Source organism: Cherax quadricarinatus, chromosome 9 (assembly GCF_038502225.1).
Source record: "Cherax quadricarinatus isolate ZL_2023a chromosome 9, ASM3850222v1, whole genome shotgun sequence".
NCBI classification, from domain to species: Eukaryota; Metazoa; Arthropoda; class Malacostraca; order Decapoda; family Parastacidae; genus Cherax; species Cherax quadricarinatus.
The window spans coordinates 20,461,937-20,483,787 of NC_091300.1; the positions used below are offsets into that span (position 1 = coordinate 20,461,937).

The following is a 21,851-nucleotide window of genomic DNA, read 5'->3' on the forward strand; positions in this document are numbered from 1 at the left end:
AGGGAAGCTGTGATTTCGTGTATAGGGCAAGGAGGAATAACATCTTGTAGGAGTGAGGAAGAGCCAGCTGTGAGTGTGGGGGAAGTTTGCAAGGCATTAGGTAAAATGAAAGGGGGTAAGGCAGCTGGGATTGATGGGATAAAGATAGAAATGTTAAAGCAGGTGGGGATATAGTTTTGGAGTGGTTGGTGCAATTATTTAATAAATGTATGGAAGAGGGTAAGGTACCTAGGGATTGGCAGAGAGCATGCATAGTTCCTTTGTATAAAGACAAAGGGGACAAAAGAGAGTGCAAAAATTACAGGGGGATAAGTCTGTTGAGTATACCTGGTAAAGTGTATGGTAGAGTTATTATTGAAAGAATTAAGAGTAAGACGGAGAATAGGATAGCAGATGAACAAGGAGGCTTTAGGAAAGGTAGGGGGTGTGTGGACCAGGTGTTTACAGTGAAACATGTAAATGAACAATATTTAGATAAGGCTAAAGAGGTTTTTGTGGCATTTATGGATCTGGAAAGGGCGTATGACAGGGTGGACAGGGGGGCAATGTGGCAGATGTTGCAGGTGTATGGTACAGGAGGTAGGTTACTGAAAGCAGTGAAGAGTTTTTATGAGGATAGTGAGGCTCAAGTTAGAGTATGTAGGAAAGAGGGAGATTATTTCCCAGTAAAAGTAGGCCTTAGACAGGGATGTGTGATGTCACCGTGGTTGTTTAATATATTTATAGATGGGGTTGTAAGAGAAGTAAATGCGAGGGTCTTGGCAAGAGGCGTGGAGTTAAAAGATAAAGAATCACACAAAGTGGGAGTTGTCACAGTTGCTCTTTGCTGATGACACTGTGCTCTTGGGAGATTCTGAAGAGAAGTTGCAGAGGTTGGTGGATGAATTTGGTAGGGTATGTAAAAGAAAATTAAAAGTGAATACAGGAAAGAGCAAGGATATGAGGATAACAAAAAGATTAGGTGATGAAAGATTGGATATCAGATTGGAGGGAGAGAGTATTGAGGAGGTAAATGTATTCAGATATTTGGGAATGGACTTGTCAGTGGATGGGTCTATGAAAGATGAGGTGAATCATAGAATTGATGAGGGGAAAAGGGTGAGCGGTGCAATTAGGAGTCTGTGGAGACAAAGAACTTTGTCCTTTGAGGCAAAGAGGGGAATGTATGAGAGTATAGTTTTACCAACGCTCTTATATGGGTGTGAAGCATGGGTGATGAATGTTGCAGCGAGGAGAAGGCTGGAGGCAGTGGAGTTGTCATGTTTGAGGGCAATGTGTGGTGTGAATATAATGCAGAGAATTCGTAGTTTGGAAGTTAGGAGGTGGTGTGGGATTGCCAAAACTATTGTCCAGAGGGCTGAGGAAGGGTTGTCGAGGTGGTTCGGACATGTAGAGAGAATGGAACGAAACAGAATGACTTCAAGAGTGTATCAGTCTGTAGTGGAAGGAAGGCAGGGTAGGGGTCGGCCTAGGAAAGTTTGGAGGGAGGGAGGGGGGTAAAGGAAGTTTTGTGTGCGAGGGGCTTGGACTTCCAGCGGGCATGCGTGAGCGTGTTTGATAGGAGTGAATGGAGACAAATGGTTTTTAATACTTGACGTGCTGTTGGAGTGTGAGCAAAGTAACATTTATGAAGGGATTCAGGGAAACCGGCAGCCGGACTTGAGTCCTGGAGATGGGAAGTACAGTGCCTGCACTCTGAAGGAGGGGTGTTAATGTTGCAGTTTAAAAACTGTAGTGTAAAGCACATTTCTGGCAAGACAATGATGGAGTGAATGATGGTGAAAGTTTTTCTTTTTCGGGCCACCCTGCCTTGGTGGGAATCGGCCAGTGTGTAAAAAAAAAATATCCTTCCACCCTTCCCTTTCCAAAGTATTGTATCCCTGCTATGAATATGTACTACTACACTTCCTTGACCTTGACCATTTTCAACTGCAGATGGTCTACGAAAGATGAAGGGGGAAAAAGTGAATGGTGCACTGAAGAGTCTGTGGAGACAAAGAACTTTATCCATGGAAGCAAACAGGGGATGGCATGAGAGTACAGTTATACCAATGCTCTTATGTGGGTGTGAAGCATGGGTGGTGAATGTTGCAACAAGGAGAAGGCTGGAGGCAGTGGAGATGTCATATCTGAGGGCAATGTGTGGTGTAAATATAATGCAGAATCCGTAGTTTGGAGATTAGGTGGTGGTGCGGGATTACTGAAACTATTATCCAGAGGGCTGAAGAGGGGTCACTGAGGTGGTTTGGAAATGTAGAGAGGGTGGAACGAAATAAAATGACTTCAAGAGTGTATAAACCTGTAGTGGAGGGAAGGCAGGGTAAGGGTCGGCCTACGAAAGGCTGGAGGGAGTAAAAGTTTCGTGGGGGAGGGGGGGGCCTGGACTTCCAGCAAGCGCATGCGTGTGTGCGTGTGAGTGTGCATGTGTGCGTGTGTGCGTGTGAGTGTGCACGTGTGTGTGTGTGTGTGTGTGAGATAGGAGCAAATGGTTTTTAGGACTTTATGTGCTGTTGGAGTGTGAGCAAGGTAATATTTATGAAGGGATTCAGGGAAACCGGAAGGCCAGATGTGTGTCCTGGAGATGGGAAGTACAGTGCCTGCACTCTGAAGGAGGGGTGTTAATATTGCAATTTTATAACTGTAATGTAAGCACATCTCTGGCAAGACAATGATGGAGTGAATGATTAAAGTTTTTTTTTTTAGGCCACCCTGCCTTGGTGGAAAACAGCTGATGTGTTAATAAAATAATATAACTTCATACTAAAGCTGTGCACAGCTTTAAATCCTCTAATGGTGTAGGATGGAGCAGTTTTTCCAGATACTGTAATACAGAGATGCCTACTGGATTTGTTTATTACTTTCATGGCAGAATCATGAGCACTTTTTACAGCTATCATCTGCATTACTTCTCTTCTTACTTCATTGTTGTGGTCTCAGTCTCAAAGTACATTACAAGTAATTTATAGCTTTGACTCCTGTGTTCTCTTCAGCAAATAAAATTTTTGCCGAGTCCTTGGATATTCTAGTGGCCAGAGAAATGAACTTGCACACTTGTGTATGCTCTGTAGTCCAGGCCCTGTCCATCTTCCACAGGGATACACTGTACCTATCCTATTTTCCAGTTTTGTCTTCTTAAAAGAGCATTCAGGATTAGTGGTAAAGTCTTTGGTCCAGGATAATGGATAGTTATTCTTGATTAAACAGTTGGGTTCTTGGTTCCTTGTAGGGTTTGGAAAATGGCACTTGTACATTAGAGTATAGACCATGCAAAACTGGCTTATGTGGAAAGGTGCCTGACATCTGTGTAATTTGTAAAACTTTGTTGACAATTAAAACACTTTATTCAATTGTTCCACCACTAAACAAGATGTAGGATTTATTTTCCATCTGTTTTTCAGGACCAGGGCACTCTTACGTTGCCTGCTCTTTTGGAAAAACCTACTTGCAGTACAGTCGCACACTAATATTTTACTGAAATTGATTTATTAATCCAACACTAGCTTTTCTTGTTGATTAAGTTCATCTGTTGCATTACTTCCCTTAGCTGATAACTCTCCTCAGCCTTTTGATGCTTTGTGACTCAAGGGTTCAGCACAATTTGTGAATATGAAAAAGAAAAAAAAATAATTATGACTCATTATGATTGTAGTCTTATCACATACTTATTATTATCCTCCTGTCAAGTGGGTTTGCCTCATACTAGTGAAGGTCCCTTGATTCAAGGAATTTGAACTATATTGTCCTTCCTTGAATCAAGCCTATAATAATAATAAATGCTACTGTGATTTGTTATGTCTCACATTAATGTGAACATAACAGATTACTAGTCAATACAATGGCAAAGTTGTGTATTTTTACTTTTTGAAGCAGAGTCCATAAAAAAAACATACAGTAGGGCCCCACTTATACGGCAGCTTAGGTTCCAGGCTACTGCTGGGAAGCACATCGCCAGAAAGCCGAACGCCATTTGTTTCCACTCAAATGTCAGACAATAAGTTTACACTAACATATATTAAGTTAGTAATAGAACAAGGCATTAAAAAACAAAGTAAAATACACACACAGTGTACTCATTACTTACCTCAAAATATTTGTAGTCTTAATGTAGGGTGAGAAGTGAGTAGTGTTTATTGTAAGAAGTTAGGTGTGGTAGGTACAGTAGCCAGCCAGGCCACCCCAACCCACCCACACGTAATTATATTATTATTTTTGTATTATAATATCATTATTATCATTGTATTACATTTTTATACTATTATTATTATTATACATATTATTATTATTATTATACATATGATTATTATTACATTAAGAAGCATCTTTCCATCATATATTGCCCAAGTTTCAATAAGATACTCCAACAAACAAATGAGATGCAATTTCCTAGATCAAGAGCCTCTCATCAGCGTTAAGGCACCTGCCTTGAGGTCTGCTCGCTTGTGGAAATTTTGCTCGCGTATGGAAGCAAAAAACTGACCCATCGACTGCTTGTAATTGGAGAAACTTGCACATGGATGCGCTCGCAAGTAAAGGTTCCACTGTATTAACATTTTATATGACATTTAATGTGCCTCAGAGTGATTATTATTATTTTTTTTTTTTTTTTTAACAAGTTAGCCGTCTCCCACCAAGGCAGGGTGACCTAAAAAGAAAATCCCCAAAAAGAAAATACTTTCATCATCATTCAACACTTTCACCTCACTCACACATAATCACTGTTTTTGCAGAGGTGCTCAGAGCAACATTTTAGAAGCATATACATGTACGTATAAAGATACACAACATATCCCTCCAAACTGCTAATATCCCAAAACCCCTCCTTTAGAGTGCAGGCATTGTACTTCCCATTTCCAGGACTCAAGTCTGGCTATATAAAAATAATCGGTTTCCCTGAATCCCTTCACTAAATATTACCCTGCTCACACTCCAACAGATCGTCAGGTCCCAAATACCATTCGTCTCCATTCACTCCTATCGAACACGTTCATGCACGCCTACTGGAAGTCCAAGCCCCTCGCCCACAAAACCTCCCTTACCCCTTCCTTCCAACCTTTTTGAGGACGACCCCTACCCCGCCTTCCTTCTCCTACAGATTTAAATGCTCTCCATATTCTACTTTGATCCATTCTCTCTAAATGACCAAACCACCTCAACAACCCCTCTTCAGCCCTCTGGCTAATACTTTTATTAACTCCACACCACCTCCTAATTTTCTGCATATTTACACCACACATTACCCTTAGACAGGACATCTCCACTGCCTCCAACCGCCTCCTCACTGCTGCATTCACAACCCAAGCTTCACACCCATATAAGTGTGTTGGTACTACTATACTTTCATACATTCCCTTCTTTGCCTCCATAGATGACGTTTTTTTTGACTCCACATATACCTCAATGCACCACTCACCTTTTTTCCTTCATCAATTCTATGATTACCCTCTTTTTTCTTTCTTTCAACACACCAGCCATATCCCACCAAGGCAGGGTGGCCCAAAAAGAAAAACGAAAGTTTCTCTTTTAAATTTAGTAATCATCCTTCATAAATCCATCCGCCGACACGTCAACTCCCAAGTATCTGAAAACATTCACTTCTTCCATACTCCTCCCCAATTTGATATCCAATTTTTCTTTATCTAAATCATTTGATACCCGTATCACCTTACTCTTTTCTATGTTCACTTTCAACTTTCTACCTTTACACACACTCCCAAACTCATCCACTAACCTTTGCAATTTTTCTTTAGAATCTCCCATAAGCACAGTATCATCAGCAAAAAGTAACTGTCAATTCCCATTTCGTACTTGATTCCCCATAATTTAATCCCACCCCTCTCCCGAACACCCTAGCATTTACTTCTTTTACAACCCCATCTATAAATATATTAAACAACCATGGTGACATTACACATCCCTGTCTAAGACCTACTTTTACCGGGAAGTAGTCTCCCTCTCTTCTACACACCCTAACCTGAGCCTCACTATCCTCATAAAAACTCTTTACAGCATTTAGTAACTTACCACCTATTCCATATACTTGCAACATCTGCCACATTGCTCCCCTATCCACTATAATATGCCTTTACTAAATCCATAAATGCAATAAAAACTTCCCTACCTTTATCTAAATACTGTTCACATATATGCTTCAATGTAAACACTTGATCTACACATCCCCTACCCACTCTGAAACCTCCTTGCTCATCCGCAATCCTACATTCTGTCTTACCTCTAATTCTTTCAGTAATAACCCTACCGTACACTTTTCCTGGTATACTCAATAAACTTATTCCTCTATAATTTTTACAATCTCTTTTGTGTGTTGTTCTTTCTTTCGACACACTGGCTGTATCCCACTGAGGCGGGGTGGCCCAAAAGGAAAAACGAAAGTTTCTCCTTTTACATTTAGTAATATATACAGGAGAAGGGGTTACTAGCCCCTTGCTCCCGGCATTTTAGTCGCCTCTTACAACACGCATGGCTTACGGAGGAAGAATTCTGTTCCACTTCCCCATGGAGGTAAGAGGAAATAAACAAGAACTAGAAAGAAAATAGAAGAAAACCCAAAGGGGTGTGTATATACAGTGGACCCCCCGCATAACGATTACCTCCGAATGTGACCAATTATGTAAGTGTATTTATGTAAGTGCATTTGTACGTGTATGTTTGGGGGTCTGAAGTGGACTAATCTACTTCACAATATTTCTTATGGGAACAAATTCGGTCAGTACTGGCACCTGAACATACTTCTGGAGTGAAAAAATATCGTTAACCGGGGGTCCACTGTATATGCTTGCACGTGTATGTGTAGTGTGACCTAAGTGTAAGTAGAAGTAGCAAGACATACCTGAAATCTTGCATGTGTATGAGACGGGAAAAAAAAAAAAAGACACCAGCAATCCTACCATCGTGTAAAACAATTACAGGCTTCAGTTTTACACTTGCCTGGCAGGACGGTAGTACCTCCCTGGGCGGTTGCTGTCTACCAACCTACTACCTAGTTGTGTGTTGTTATTATCATTAATATGGCATCTTCAAGACTAATAAGACACTCTTAGTGATTTTAATGTGTACCTGTATGCCAGCACAGTGTGTAAGTTTCCTTAGGTACAGGTACACACAAGCATAATTATCAGAGTACATATATATAAAATATGAAATAACTTTAAAACACTTGAAATTTTGGAAAGTTCCCAAACATAATGGAAAGACATGGTGCTCACGGAGAATGTAGTAAACCAGGTGGTGTGCGCCATATTAGAAAGACGGAGAGCCATATAGTGTGTTTTGGTCATAATTTGAAATAGCCGTATTAGTGGAACGCCGTAAGGCGGGGCTCTACTGTATAGTTCAACATCCATAAACTTTAATATGTATAAACATTGCTGCTTTCTATCATATGCACGATTTTCACCATAATATAGATTTTGATAACTGCAATCTAATGACTGAATATAGAGGAACAAACTGTTGAAATGAACCTCACTGCATCCATTCTTAACTTAAATTTGTCCAAAATTAGGACAATTACACATTAAGTTTTGCCATGCCTAGGGGAAAGAGTTCTACTCCTTCCAACTAAAAATGTCATGTGATACTGGGTTTAAGTCTTTGTTAATAGTGATTTTACTATCAAAATTTATTATGAAACTATAAAAAATATCAGTAGCAGTAAATCCACACAGCTCATGTTCATGCAATCTCAATGCTATAGGTACCAACTATGCATTTTCCAGTACAATACAGTTGTTCTGAAAAATAAAAAAATGTCACAAGGCTGAAACTGATAAATTAATGAACTATAAATGATAAGGGTAGATGAGGGATTTGGGTCTAACCTCAGCCATTATCACATTAGAACTTCAAAATGATCCAGGACAAAATAAAGCATAGTCTAGTTCCAATGGGCAGGCTCATTAGAATTTTTTCCATTGCACCTTAATTTAACAATTGTCTGTAATTCTTACCTTTACAGCTTCTTGATCACGAACCATTACTGATCGAAGTTGACCATTCAATTCAAAAAACACTTCCCGTTCTCCATTGACATTGAGATCTTCAGCCATAGCTAGTGTTTTAATGTGCAGAGTTTTTCCTTTTTCAATTTGTACCTCAAACTCTTCACCAACCTAGAAAACAAAACTCTTAACTTTAAAAACATTTTCTCACATGAGAAAATTACAGTAATATTTTTAGAAAGAATGTAATAGATATTCAAAAACATTAAACTATATATTTACATACGTAATGGCCAGACAAGCAGTAATGAATAAATTTATTATCTACGAAATTACCACCAAATCTTCACAAAAAGTAATCAAAATACAGTAAAAATATTTGTACAAATAATTTTTTTTTGTTTAAACACACCATACATCTCCCAACAAGGTAGGGAGACCTGAAAAAGAAAAAATTTCATCTTATATTTAGTAATTTATACAGGAGAAGTTGCTATTAGCCCCTTGCTCCTGGCATTTTAGTTGCCTTTTACAACACACACAGCTTATGGAGGAAGGATTCTTTTCCACTTCCCCATGGAAATGAAAGGAAATAAATAAGAACAAGAACTATTAAGAAAATAGAAGAAAACTAGATGGATGTGTATACATATACAGTGGAACCTCAAAAATCGAACGTATCACCTCTTGGTGGTATATAAGGCCCCATCCTATCACTTCAACTCCATATTGTTTCAGATGTTTCGAAAAAAGGACCATTTTTTCGGACAAACTTGTGTCCCTATTATTGAACGCGCCCCTAATTTTGGACCGCCGGGTACAGGACATGTCCGCGTCCCTGCGCAGGTGCCATGAGCAGTCTAGCTTTGTTTATGCTTGAGTGAACACCAACCTGCGCTTTCATTCACATATTTTACGATTATTTCGTTGTGTTTAGTGCCTGTGGGACTGTGAAATAAGCTGCCATGGGCCCAAAGAAACTTGCTAGTGGTACCCCTATGGTAAAGAAAGTGAGAAACACCATAGATATGAAGAAGGAAATAATACAGAAGTATGAGAGTGGTGCAAGACTTGTTGAGCTTGCCAGGATGTATGGGAAAAACAAGTTGACCATCGGTTCTATCCTGTCAAAGAAAGAACAAATCAAGGAAGATGATGTTGCGAAAGGTGTTAATATGCTAACCAAAAAAAGACCACAAATAGTTGAAGAGGTTGAGAAGTTGTTGCTGGTGTGGATCAAGGATAGAGAGATTGCAGGTGACAGCGTTTCAGAGACGATTATTTGTGAAAAGGCAAGGAAGTTGCATACCGATCTGGTAAAGAAAACTCCTGGAACCAGTGCTGATAGTGAATCTAAGGAGAGCAGAGGCTGGTTTGACAGATTTAAGAAGCGGAGTGGCATACACAATGTTGTAAGACATGGTGAGGCAGCCAGTTCAGACAAACAGGCAGCTGAGAAGTTTGTACAGGAGTTTAAGGGGTACATAGACAGTGAAGAATTCAAACCTGAACAAGTGTTTAATTGTGATGAAACAGGCTTGTTTTGGAAGAAAATGCCAAAAAGGACCTTCATCACACAGGAGGAAAAAGCACTGCCAGGACATAAGCCTATGAAAGACAGGCTTACTCTTTTGTTCTGTGCTAATGCTAGTGGTGATTTTAAAGTGAAGCCTTTACTTGTGTATCATTCAGAAAATCCCAGTGTGTTTAAGAAAAACAATGTCTAAGAACAAGTTATGTGTCTTGTGGAAAGCTAATCATAAGGCATGGGTCACAAGACAAATTTTCAAAGAGTGGGTCTATGAAGTGTTAGACCCCAGTGTGAAAAAATGCCTCCAGGAAAAGAAATTGCCACTCAAGTGCCTCCTGTTAATGGACAATGCTCCTGCTCATCCTCTAAACTTATTAGACCTCTTGTCTAAGGACTTCAGTTTTATAAAAGTGAAGTTCTTGCCTCCTAACAACACTCCTCTCCTCCAGCACATGGACCAGCAGGTCATTTCTAACTTCAAAAAACTCTACACAAAAGCAGTGTTTGAAAAGTGCTTTGAAGTGACCACAGACACTAAATTGACCCTAAGAGAGTTCTGGAGGAATCACTTCAACATCTACAGCTCCATAAGCCTTATAGGTAAGGCTTGGGAGGGAGTGACTTCCAGGACTTTGAACTCTGCTTGGAGACAATTGTGGCCAGATTGTGTCCAAAAAAGGGATTTTGAAAGGTTTGAGGCTGACCCTGACTCAGCTCACCCTCTGCCTGTTGTGGACTCTATTGTGGCATTGGGGTACACCCTGGGGTTGGAGGTGAGTGGTGAGGATGTGGAAGAGTTGGTGGAGGACCACAGGGAAGAGCTAACCACTGAAGAGCTGCAAGAGCTTCATCTGGAGCAGTATCAGACTCTCAGTAGTAGTAACCAGTTACCAGTCTCAGTAGTAACCAGTGTCCGTTGACTCAACGACCAACCGTCTCTGCCTGAGTCACGGTCTTTCATATTGCGCTGAACTGACACTATTTCAAAAGACCCACTCACTGGGTACCGGGCAGCCGGCTAGTCAGTATTACGGGTGTGACCAAGGAGGCAAGGTAACGGCTGCGGGCTCTCTCCACATAACAGCAATTATACGTAATAACAGCCTACGCGAGTATTTCTTACCTAATCCACGTATCGAACTCCCACATGATAAATGGTGACAGCGGTGTGGAGCGTGGATTTACGTTTTTAAGGGTAATTCAAGGCGTTAGAAGGCTGTTTGTGTGAGTAGCGCCAGGGTCAAAGGTGAACCGTCACCCACCAGCCACTACCCTCAAGCACCACCTCCAGCCACGCCGCCTACTCCCCTCACAACCTACAGCCTGCAAGCCTGTTGCAGCCGTTTCGAGCTTCCTGGCTTAGTTCGTGTGCTAATTGCTTCAATCTCCGAGGGGTTGACTCGGATTTTGCAATTAAGCCAGTCAGTAAGCCAGACTGTGGAAGTGAACGCCAGTCAGCCTATCATCCAGCCTGTCTCCTGTCATCCAACTGCTCCTCCGTGCTTTGTGCATCGTTACACGTCTTCCAGTCAGCCATTCTCGTGGGGTAAGCCAGTCAGCCAACCCAGCTTCTAACCCAGCTGAGAGAGAGAAGTAAGCCACGCAGTAAGAAGTAAGCCAAGTTCCTCTGAAGTATTGTCTATATCGCTTTGTGCTCCCTGTTGGATGCTAAGAGTGGTTTTCACCATTCCTGTGGCATAGAGTGGCTTAAGCCACCTTCGTGGGTAGAGAGTGGAGTCCGCGCCAGTGAGCGCCAGCAGAGTCACACCCACCACCCCCCCTCTACTCACACCACCCCACCACCACCACCACTCTCTCCCACCACCAGACACCTCATCTACCTGTGGTTGTTTGCACCCTTGTACCGGGTCCTAGTACTGTTTTGGCTCACATAATTGGTCAAGAGATTGTAGCTGGTGCCAACGATAAAGCCAGTTATGTGAGTTCTCCTAGAAAGCACATTTCTTCCGACAACAGTGAATGTAGGAGGCGTCAGTATCACCGCGCGGGACACCTTACCACCCGCCCCATCACCAGTAATCGCCCGTCTACTACTCCAGACTCCAGTGATAATTTTCTTGAGACATTTTTCTTGCATTTAAAGACATTTGCGTGTGTGAGACATTTATAGTAAATTGCTTGTGTACTCTAAACCTTGTGTTCTTCAGTGTAAACGCAGTATTTCTTTGACTCATTATTTTTACAATATTTTTCAGTGTTTTCACTTATCTTATATTTTTATTCTGTGTTTTTCTTTATGTTACTCCTGTCTCTAGTAAGTATTATTGTGTAGTGTACCAGTCAGTCACCCTGTGTGAAGTGATTCATTTTTTTATTGTATTCTTTCAGCGTTGTATTCTCCAGTAATTATCATTGTATTTCATGCAGTGATATTCACCCCAGTATACTAAATTTTCCATTTATTTCTATGTGTGTCTTTTTTTCGTATGCCAGCAGTGTCTCATTCCTCTAATTTTTTCGCAGACTGTGTACCATTATTTTTGCCAGCAAATTTTTGTCGTATCAGTCACAGCAAGATTTTGTTGTATCAGTCACAGCAGGATTTTGTTGTAAGAATATATTATAATGAAGTGTGCTCCGTCACTGTAAGTGTTATATTCCCTGTTTTGTTCCTGTGTTTATTTTATTCATATTTTTATAATTCTTGAACAAATTCACTCTTGATGCAATTTCAATTACTTTTAACGTAAAGTGTTTTCCTTACTCTGTTTGAGTAAATTGTTTTGTCTAATTTACAATTAAGAGTTAAAGTGTTCAATCAGTTAATTTTTTTTTGATCTTCATATTTTAATTCATTATTTTACCTGAGTTTTCCCAGTGACACTTTATTACTGCAGTGATTGTTTCTACACCTTATTTTGTTGCACTTGTTCTGAAGTGAATTATTTTGTTGAACTGTTCTGCAGTGAATTCTTTTCTTTTATTGATATTTTTATGAATTATATTTTAATTTTGTCTATGCATTCTTAGAAAATATTTAAAATTTCCCAGTTAACAATTTAGTAATTTTATTTTACACTTTCACATTGATTTAAAAATTTAATTAATTAATTTCTTTATTAGCAAGAGTAAAGACAGCTCATTTTGAATTTAATTCAGTCTCCAGTAATATTTTTACTTGTATATTTCAATGTAAATTTTTTTTTTCTTGGTCAATAGTCCTTTAAATTGAGTTTTCCTTCCTCTTGCAGTGTATCTTAGACATTATTTTTTTTATTTTCTGCAAAATTAGTTGTATATCTTTTATCTCAATTCTAGAATTTTATATCATTTTTATTATTCATTATTTTTGCCTTATTTGTTCTCGTGCTACTTTGCCATTATGTCTCACATACCGTCAAGTGATACTTTAGTGAATGTCGACACTCAGACCTCTCAGGCTACTGCTGGTCCTGTCATCAGTCCTCACAGTTCCTTACCGACTGACAGACCGACCCAGACACCGAGATATTATAGTTATACTCGTGATTCCCTTGATGCGTTACCTTTATTCAATGGCCATGTACATAGTCTTGAAGCATGGTTTGCAGCCATTCGTTCTCGTGCTAGTGCTCTAGGTGAAGGTCCTCCTTCAGAGGAAAGCCTTATCAGAATTGCTAAAGAAGCTCTTTATCGATCTCCTGCTGCTGTTCACGTTGTTGATCTCCTTGATATGCGAGACTTCAGGAATCTTACTAAGTGGTCACAATATGAGGAACTGATTCGTTCTTTCCTTGTCCCAGTAAAAACAGCTGATCCATATGTCGTTCTTAGGGAACTAGTGAATGCTACACCCATGAGTAATGAATCGTTGAGTGCATTTGCTGTTAGATTAGACAAACTTTTATCATCATTTATCAATGCTGTCCAATCATCAACTTTTCTCCCTGAAGAGGCTAAACCATTTACAGAATCAATTGCTAAAATAGCAGCTTTTGGAGCAATTAAAGAACTAATGCCGCCTGCTTCTGTGTGTGCTTATGAGGCTCATCCTCCAACTGTAACGATGGAACCACTTACAGCCTTAAATCATGTACGTTCCTTGTGCCCCCAGGGTACTTTCCCTTGTATTAAAAGTAATGTCACAGATATGCCTCAGTCTGCACCACCTCTTGTTTGCGCCACAGAGACAAATCGTAGTCGTCAACCATCTCAGAGATCACCAAGAACCAGTGTACAGAGTCGTTATACACCTCGTAGTATTCATAGTACATTCAGTAACCATAGTCGGCGGAATTGTTATAACTGTGGTTTCCGTGGCCATATTGCAATTAATTGTCCTGATAGTTACCCTAAGAGACGTCATACTGATGATGAGTACTCAGATCTTCCCTACTGTACTTATCATAGAATACATGGACATGACACATCTGAGTGCAATGCTCTCTATAACCTTCAGTACTCTAGGTCTTTCAGTGGTCGTTCCAACCGCAGAACCCGTCGAGGAAACAGATCTCGTGGTTTTCAAAATAACCAGAACCAGGCTCATTCTTTCAATTATCAAACTAACCAGAACCAGGCTCGTTCTTCCCAGTCGGGGGAATTCGAGCGCCCCAGTCAAACCGTCCCATGGTGACAGTAGGTGATAATGAGTACACCATCCCCGTTCACAATTCCTTTGAAGCCTTAAGGGGGCTGTAGGGCAATTGGCCGCGCGCGCTCACCGAAAAATCGGAAAAATATGGATATTGAGTTATATATACTGAAAAAAAGCTCAACTCTTTGGCAACACAATGGTACCAGAATGAATGTTCTACGACGTTTCTACAAGAAATTATAGTCATTTATATCAGGTATGGTGACGGCGATGTTGGTACCGAGTCTGCTCACGGCCTATATATTTTTTGGAGTTATTTTCTAGTTTTTTATCGCCTTTTCTTGCATTATTCTTTCTAATATAATAACTGACTATTTGGCATCATAAAACAGTAGGCGGGACTTATCCTGAGACTTAGTGACTGCCGGGAACCAGATGGGAACGCTCAGCAGTGTGCCACCGCTCGAGGTGCCAGCCAGGAATCACCCATTATTACGCTTATATCAGCTTATATATCAACTCTACGGCTTATTTGTCTATCAGAATTGATCTAATATGATATAATAAACACTCTAAATAACATACAAACATGTTATATACTCTAGACTGAATAAAATAGGCCATAATATGGCCCAGAGATTATCGGGAATATTTCGATATAAAAGTGTAACTGGTCACCCTGTCGTTTCTGAGTAAGAGAAAACGGTGTTTTAGAGGCTAACTGCACTAGAACATCAGTTTACTAAGAAATACACCCAAACAAACGCGATTTTCGCGATTTTTTTTTTTTTTTTTTTGAGACGGGGGCCGGCCGGCGTTCCGGCCGATATCTCGGAAGTAACTTATTCACCTATAATTCGATGTGGCTCCTTTATTACTTAATTAAATGGAATAATATTCACAGATATTGTAGAATAATGATTTCTCTTATCCTGACCGTTGAGTTTTTGAAAATATTCCAAATAGTTCGGGAGTTATGTGGGAGTAAAGGGCAGATTTTTTTGCAATATTCCAGAAACTAACAAACTTTATTTTTTTGTGAAATAACGATAAGGTATTTAGAGGGAAATCTTACGGTCCGAATTAGTATTAGCATTGTTCTCTCGGCACCAAGTGTCCAAACCACCTTACGTAGCCGCATATAAGAGTTGCATCAAAATCAAGGGCATTTTCAGTAAATCAGTCTTTTCTCAGTTGTTGTTTGAGGTATATTTTTTATAAATATTTTCGAGAAAGAGTGAGAACACTTTGTCTTGTGCACCAAAACTGAAGAAAATCGGACGGTAAATAAACGAGTTACGAAATTTGCCCTACAGCCCCCTTAAGCAGTCTCGAGAATGACAACCCTGCTGAGGTTGTTGCTTCACATGTCTCTGACATAGATGATTTTGGGGATGGAGTAGAACAAGTCTTTTCTGATGAAAATCCACCTTTTTGTTTGCACATAACTTCCAATGCAACCATAGGCCCTATAGTGCAAGCATCTGTTTATAATGCGCCCGTTCAATTGTTCATGGACTCTGGTGCGCAAATCAATATTATTAGGTCTAGTTTGTTTAAGGATAAGAAGTTACGACATGTCCTTCTCGTAGAACCGACTCCTGTGTCCTCCCTTAGTGGAGTATCTGGTTCTCACCTGCGTGTCCGAGGTCGGACTTCCCTAACCTTTTCTATCCAAGGTAGAGACTTCACTGCTTCCTTCCTTGTTGTCGACCAGATTACTTTCCCTGGTGACCTTCTACTGGGATTTGCTTCCATGCGAGACTTACGCATTGTGCTCGACCCTTATCGATGGCATGCACAAATTGACGACTTGATCGTTCCATTCTGGGGTTACCAGCTTGGATCAGAAATCTGTTATACTGCTGCAGAGTACGAAGTACGGATTAAGTCCTTACAAGCTAATGCATTCTCCAGTAGCGTACCCAAGCGGTCAGGCACTGGTAATTCTGTCACTCCCATCAGTGTTCCACCTATACCTTCAGATTTGCAGGATAGTCCGATGCCTCAAGTGTCCGAGGACGCTCAGATTGCCTTGAGTGCACAACCTATCCCTGCTAGTTCGAGTAGTAGTTTCTCCACAGGGGACGCCTTGTCGGAAAACAATTACTTGCAACTAGTAATGCCATCTCTTGTTGATGTCACATGCCGTCTGCAGAAAGACGTCTCTGTTGCGGCTAGTGCTCTCACTAGAGTGTCTGTGGTTGTTCCTAGTGTTCCAGATGGTGATAACGTCCTAGTTGACAGTGATTCCTGCAAAGTAAAAGGTCTATTTGTTGAACCATCCTTACATGTTGTAAGAGATAGTAAGATCCATTTCTACCTGGCCAACACTTCTGGTCACAGTGTTCGCCTTAGAGCAAATACCAATCTTGTTGACCTTGTTCACTATCCTTACCCTGTTCAGGTAGAGGATGAGTTGTCACCTGACCAGTGGGTCGGTGCTATTTCTGCCGGGGAGACCTCATCCACTTCACTGGATCAATCTGTTCCACCAGTTGAGGAGAAAGACTTAGCTCCCACTGACTTCCCAGATGAAGTCAAGCGTTTGTTGACTCTGTTGAACAAACGTCGTAAAGCCATTGCCTTACCAGGTGAGAAGATGGGTATAACGAACTTATTGTCCCATCGTATTCCACTTGAACCTGGTACTAGACCTATCTACATACCTGCGTACAGAATGCCTCATTCACAAGTTGCTGTCGCAGAAGAATTGATCAATCAAATGCTTGATGATGGAGTTATTGCACCTAGCAATTCCCCTTGGAATGCACCCTTGATACTAGTACCTAAGAAGGATGGTACTTGGCGTCCAGTAATTGACTTTAGGAAGTTAAACGCGAAAACCATTCCAGATCGCTTTCCACTCCCTGTACTGGGTGATCTTTTACGTAATATCGGAGATAACAAAGTCTTTTCAACCCTAGATTTGTTACAAGGGTTTTGGCAAGTCCCTCTTCACGAGGACAGCCAAGAGCTAACTGCATTCTCCACTCCTACAGGTCATTATCACTTCCTCCGTATGGCATTTGGATTACGATCTTCCCCTATCACGTTCTCAAGGCTCATGACTAATATCTTTAGAGGTCTCATAGGTAATGCACTTATGGTGTACTTAGATGACGTAATCGTCATGTCTAAAGACGTGGATACACACTTGAAAAGACTTGATGTAGTACTTGGTAAGCTTGAAGAAGCCAATTTAAAGATCAAACTGTCAAAATGTCAATTTTTCAGATCAGAAATTAAGTTTCTTGGTCACGTAGTCACTCCTAGAGGGGTTACGACTGACCAAAGTAAAGTAACTGCAGTACTAAATTTTCCAACTCCCAAAACTGCTGATGCCGTAAGATCCTTTGTGGGCTTAGCAGGTTTTTATAGATCTTTCATTGCCAATTTTTCTTCCATAGCTGCTCCTCTAACTGAGTTGCTTAAGAAAGATGCTCCTTTTGTTTGGACCTTCCGTCAAGAAAGAGCATTCCAAACTCTAAAAGAAAAGCTAACATCTGCTCCAATTTTGAAATTTCCAGATTTTTCTAAGCCCTTCTATCTGACAACTGATGCTAGTTCAATTGGCATAGGTGCCGTACTAGCTCAGAAGACCGATGGCAAGTACAACGCAGTTGCATTTGCTAGCCGAGTCCTTACGAAGGCTGAACGTAATTATACAGTAACTGAGCAAGAAGCTTTAGCAATAGTATGGTCTTTAAAGCACTTCCGAGACATTATTTATCAGTACTCTGTTCATGTCTTGACAGATCATGCTCCACTGATACCCTTATTCCAGAACAAACAACCTACTGGAAGGTTAGCTAGATGGACCTTGACTATCCAAGAGTTCAATCCCACCTTTGAGCATTTACCTGGCAAGTCAAATGTAGTCGCAGATGCTTTATCGCGACATGTTAGTATAGTAACTGCAGACCCTCCATTTAGTGCTGAAGATGTAAAGAATGCTCAACGAACAGATCCCATGTGGTCTGGTGTGATTCGATTCCTGCTCCAGGAAGATCTTATTCTGAATGTGAAGCCACCAGCACCCATCAGTGACTTTGTCATGAACCAAGAATTACTGTATCGAACAGCCGAGTTGGGTACTCCTAGCAGAAGAGTATACCAGTTAGTAATTCCACAGTCACTAGTGAATGTAGCCTTACAGCTAGTTCACGATGTACCAGGTGTTGCACACCCTGGTATGGATCGTTCAGTAAAACAAGCCAGATTGAAATACTTTTGGCCTCGAATGGCAACTGATATTTCTGAGTATGTTAAGAAATGTAGTGTCTGCATGCAACATAAAGGCAATGCTAATGGTCCTAATCCAATCCAAGTGTATCCAACTACTAGCGTACCTTGGGAAAGAGTTGCGCTAGATTTGTTAACTAATTTCCAATGTTCCCTCCAAGGTAACAAACATCTGTGTGTTATGGTAGACCATTTCACCAGATATTGTGAGTTAGTTCCTATTGCAGATAAGACTGCCGAGACAGTAGCTAAAGCGTTTAAAGAACGCATTATCTGCAGGCATACCACCCCTAAGTCCCTAGTAACAGATAATGGAGGTGAATTCTGTAATGAAATTCTTGAAAATTTGTGTACCTTGTACAAGATCTCTAAATCCACCATTGTTCCTCATCATCCTGCCAGCAATGGGTTAGCGGAACGAACCAATAAGAAAGTACTTGATGTCTTGAGAGCCACTATCAATCCCAACAGTGAAACTTGGGATGAAGTTATACCTGATGTGCAGTGTGCTATAAATTCTGCTTACAATGTTTCTATAGGTGACACTCCACATTATGCATTGTACGGTGTAGATAAACATTTGCCTTATGAGTTGTTATATTCTAATCCGAAACCAAATTACAACCCTGATGATTTCATAGCAACTCGTACCAGCTTAGCTCAAAGTGTTTTTAGAAGAATCCGTGAAACACTTCATAAATCAACAGCAGAATTTACAAGAGTCGCAAACACTCGATTAAAGCCATCCAAAATCAAAGTAGGTTCGAGAGTTATGCTGATTAACTTTAACAAAACGTCTGCAATGCCAAAGCTTGATCAAAAGTTTGTTGGTCCTTATCGAGTAGTTGAACATATCACTGGTAATAAGTATAAGGTTAGAGAGATTAGTACTGGTCAGTATAAAGAATCGCATTTGGATCATATGAAGTTAGTATGTGATGATAATGACGTTCCAACCCAGACTAATGTGACAGAGTCTGACAATCCTCCTGATCCTGTACTCTCTTCCTCTGATACTCAGTCAGACGATCAACCTGAATGTCGTTATTCCCTACGTACACGACAGGTATTGAGAAATCCTCAAGTATCATTTGTAACTTCCAATTCAGATTTGCCTCAAATACAGCATGAGTTAGCCAATGCTACAGAGTTTGATCCTCCCAGAGATGACACCCATTCTGCATATGCCAATCTTACCTTAGCAGAGTTGGGGTTAAATGTAAATAACCTGTATAGATGAATAATTACAGTATCAACTTATCAGTAGTCAAGAATTTTTTTTTTGTGTTCATGTTCTCTCCGCATTCTGAGAGTTAACAGTCTAGATTTGCGTGCACCGAATCTGCCTTTCTGTTAAACACTCTTTCTTTGTATATATTCCTTCCTCAGAATCCGTAGATCACACGAATACAGATCGATCAATCAAAATTTTTATTTTTATCACTTGTAATCTCAATGTTGAGTTCGTTGTTCATTTGTTGAGTTTTAAGTTGTACTATAGTATACCTTGTATTGCATTACAGTTTCAGTTACGTAAGCTTTCATTCCAATGTTCTACTTATGTAGGTTATAATGGTTAATGTTGTGTACTTTGACATTGTATAGAATCAGCCCAAGCCGTATACCTGCCATCTCTAGTTTGTATTAGTTGTATGTCGGGACGACATACGTTAGCGTCGCCGAGCTCTCAGTAGTAGTAACCAGTTACCAGTCTCAGTAGTAACCAGTGTCCGTTGACTCAACGACCAACCGTCTCTGCCTGAGTCACGGTCTTTCATATTGCGCTGAACTGACACTATTTCAAAAGACCCACTCACTGGGTACCGGGCAGCCGGCTAGTCAGTATTACGGGTGTGACCAAGGAGGCAAGGTAACGGCTGCGGGCTCTCTCCACATAACAGCAATTATACGTAATAACAGCCTACGTGAGTATTTCTTACCTAATCCACGTATCGAACTCCCACATGATAAGACCACAGCTGAGGAACTTGCTTCAGGGGAGGAAGAGGGAGTGGATGAGGTGCCTTCTTCAAAGATTAAGGAGATTTGTGCCAAGTGGAATGATGTCCAAATGTTTGTGCAGAAGTACCACCCTGAGCAAGCTGAAACAAGCCATCTTTGCAACAAGTTCAGTGACAGAACCATGTCCCATTTTAGGGAAATGTTAAAGAGGTGCCAGAAACAGAGGACTGTGGACAGTTATTTTGTGAGACAGGGGTCCAGTGACTCAAGCTGGTCCTAGTGGCATTAAAAGACAGAGAAGGGAAGTAACCCCAGAGAGGGCTTTACCTGAAGTCCTCATGGAGGGGGATTCTCCTTCCAAACACTAACTCCAACTCCCTCTCTCCTCCTCCCTATCTTCCAGATACCATCACCAATCTTCAATAAAGGTAAGTAAAAATGTTATTTTATATGTATTACTATACAGAGAACTTTCATGGCGCGCATAACGGAGATAAAACACCTCAATTATTGGGAGCGCTTGAGGTTCCTAAACCTGTATTCCCTGGAACGCAGGAGGGAGAGATACATGATTATATACACCTGGAAAATCCTAGAGGGACTAGTACCGAACTTGCACACGAAAATCACTCACTACGAAAGCAAAAGACTTGGCAGACGATGCACCATCCCCCCAATGAAAAGCAGGGGTGTCACTAGCACGTTAAGAGACCATACAATAAGTGTCAGGGGCCCAAGACTGTTCAACTGCCTCCCAGCACACATAAGGGGGATTACCAACAGACCCCTGGCAGTCTTCAAGCTGGCACTGGACAAGCACCTAAAGTCAGTTCCGGATCAGCCGGGCTGTGGCTCGTACGTTGGTTTGCGTGCAGCCAGCAGCAACAGCCTGGTTGATCAGGCTCTGATCCACCAGGAGGCCTGGTCACAGACCGGGCCGTGGGGGCGTTGACCCCCGGAACTCTCTCCAGGTAATACATAATTAAAAACTATAGTATTTGTTGTATGTAAAACTGTAATTAATCTCTAAAATGTATTTTTTGTGTGAATATTTTTGGGTTTCTGGAATGGATTAATTGTATTTCCATTATTTCTTATGGGAAATATTGCTTCGAATTTCAGACTTTTCGAATTTAGAACTAGCTCCTGGAACGGCTTAAGTTCGATTTTTGAGGTTCCACTGTACGTGTATATACAGTGGTACCTCGGGATACGAATTTATTTCGTTCCAGAAGGCTGTTTGAGTGCTGATACCGAATGAATTTTTTCCCATAAGGAATAATGTAAATTAGATTCATCCGTTTCAGACCCCCAAAAATACACTTACAAAAGCACTTACATAATAGTTCACGTTTTGATCTGTTCGTATCCTGAGGTACCACTGTACATTTGTAGTGTGACATAAGAGCAAGAAGTGGCAATATGTAACTGTTATACTGTGTGTCTATGAGACAGGAAAGACACCAGCAATCCTACCACTGTGTAAAACAATTACAGGTTTTCATTTCACACTCATCTGGCAGGACGATAGTACTTCCCTGGGTGAATGCTGTCATAAAAATAGTTTTTCTTGCCTAACATGGTTGATGATTCTCTGACATACCTGAACTCTAGTGAG

The 21,851-nt window shown here is 40.8% G+C and overlaps 1 protein-coding gene across 9 annotated transcripts in view; it reads right to left on the bottom strand.

Moving 5' to 3' along the window:
• The window catches only part of PCB (Pyruvate carboxylase), a 194,496-nt gene that overhangs the window by 22,330 nt on the left and 150,315 nt on the right, over positions 1–21,851 (bottom strand). For all 9 annotated transcript variants that reach the window (XM_070083295.1, XM_070083287.1, XM_070083294.1 and 6 more), the window contains one exon: positions 7,968–8,129. In XM_070083295.1, the coding sequence (XP_069939396.1) occupies positions 7,968–8,129 (162 nt within the window). The remainder of the gene's footprint in view (positions 1–7,967; positions 8,130–21,851) is intronic.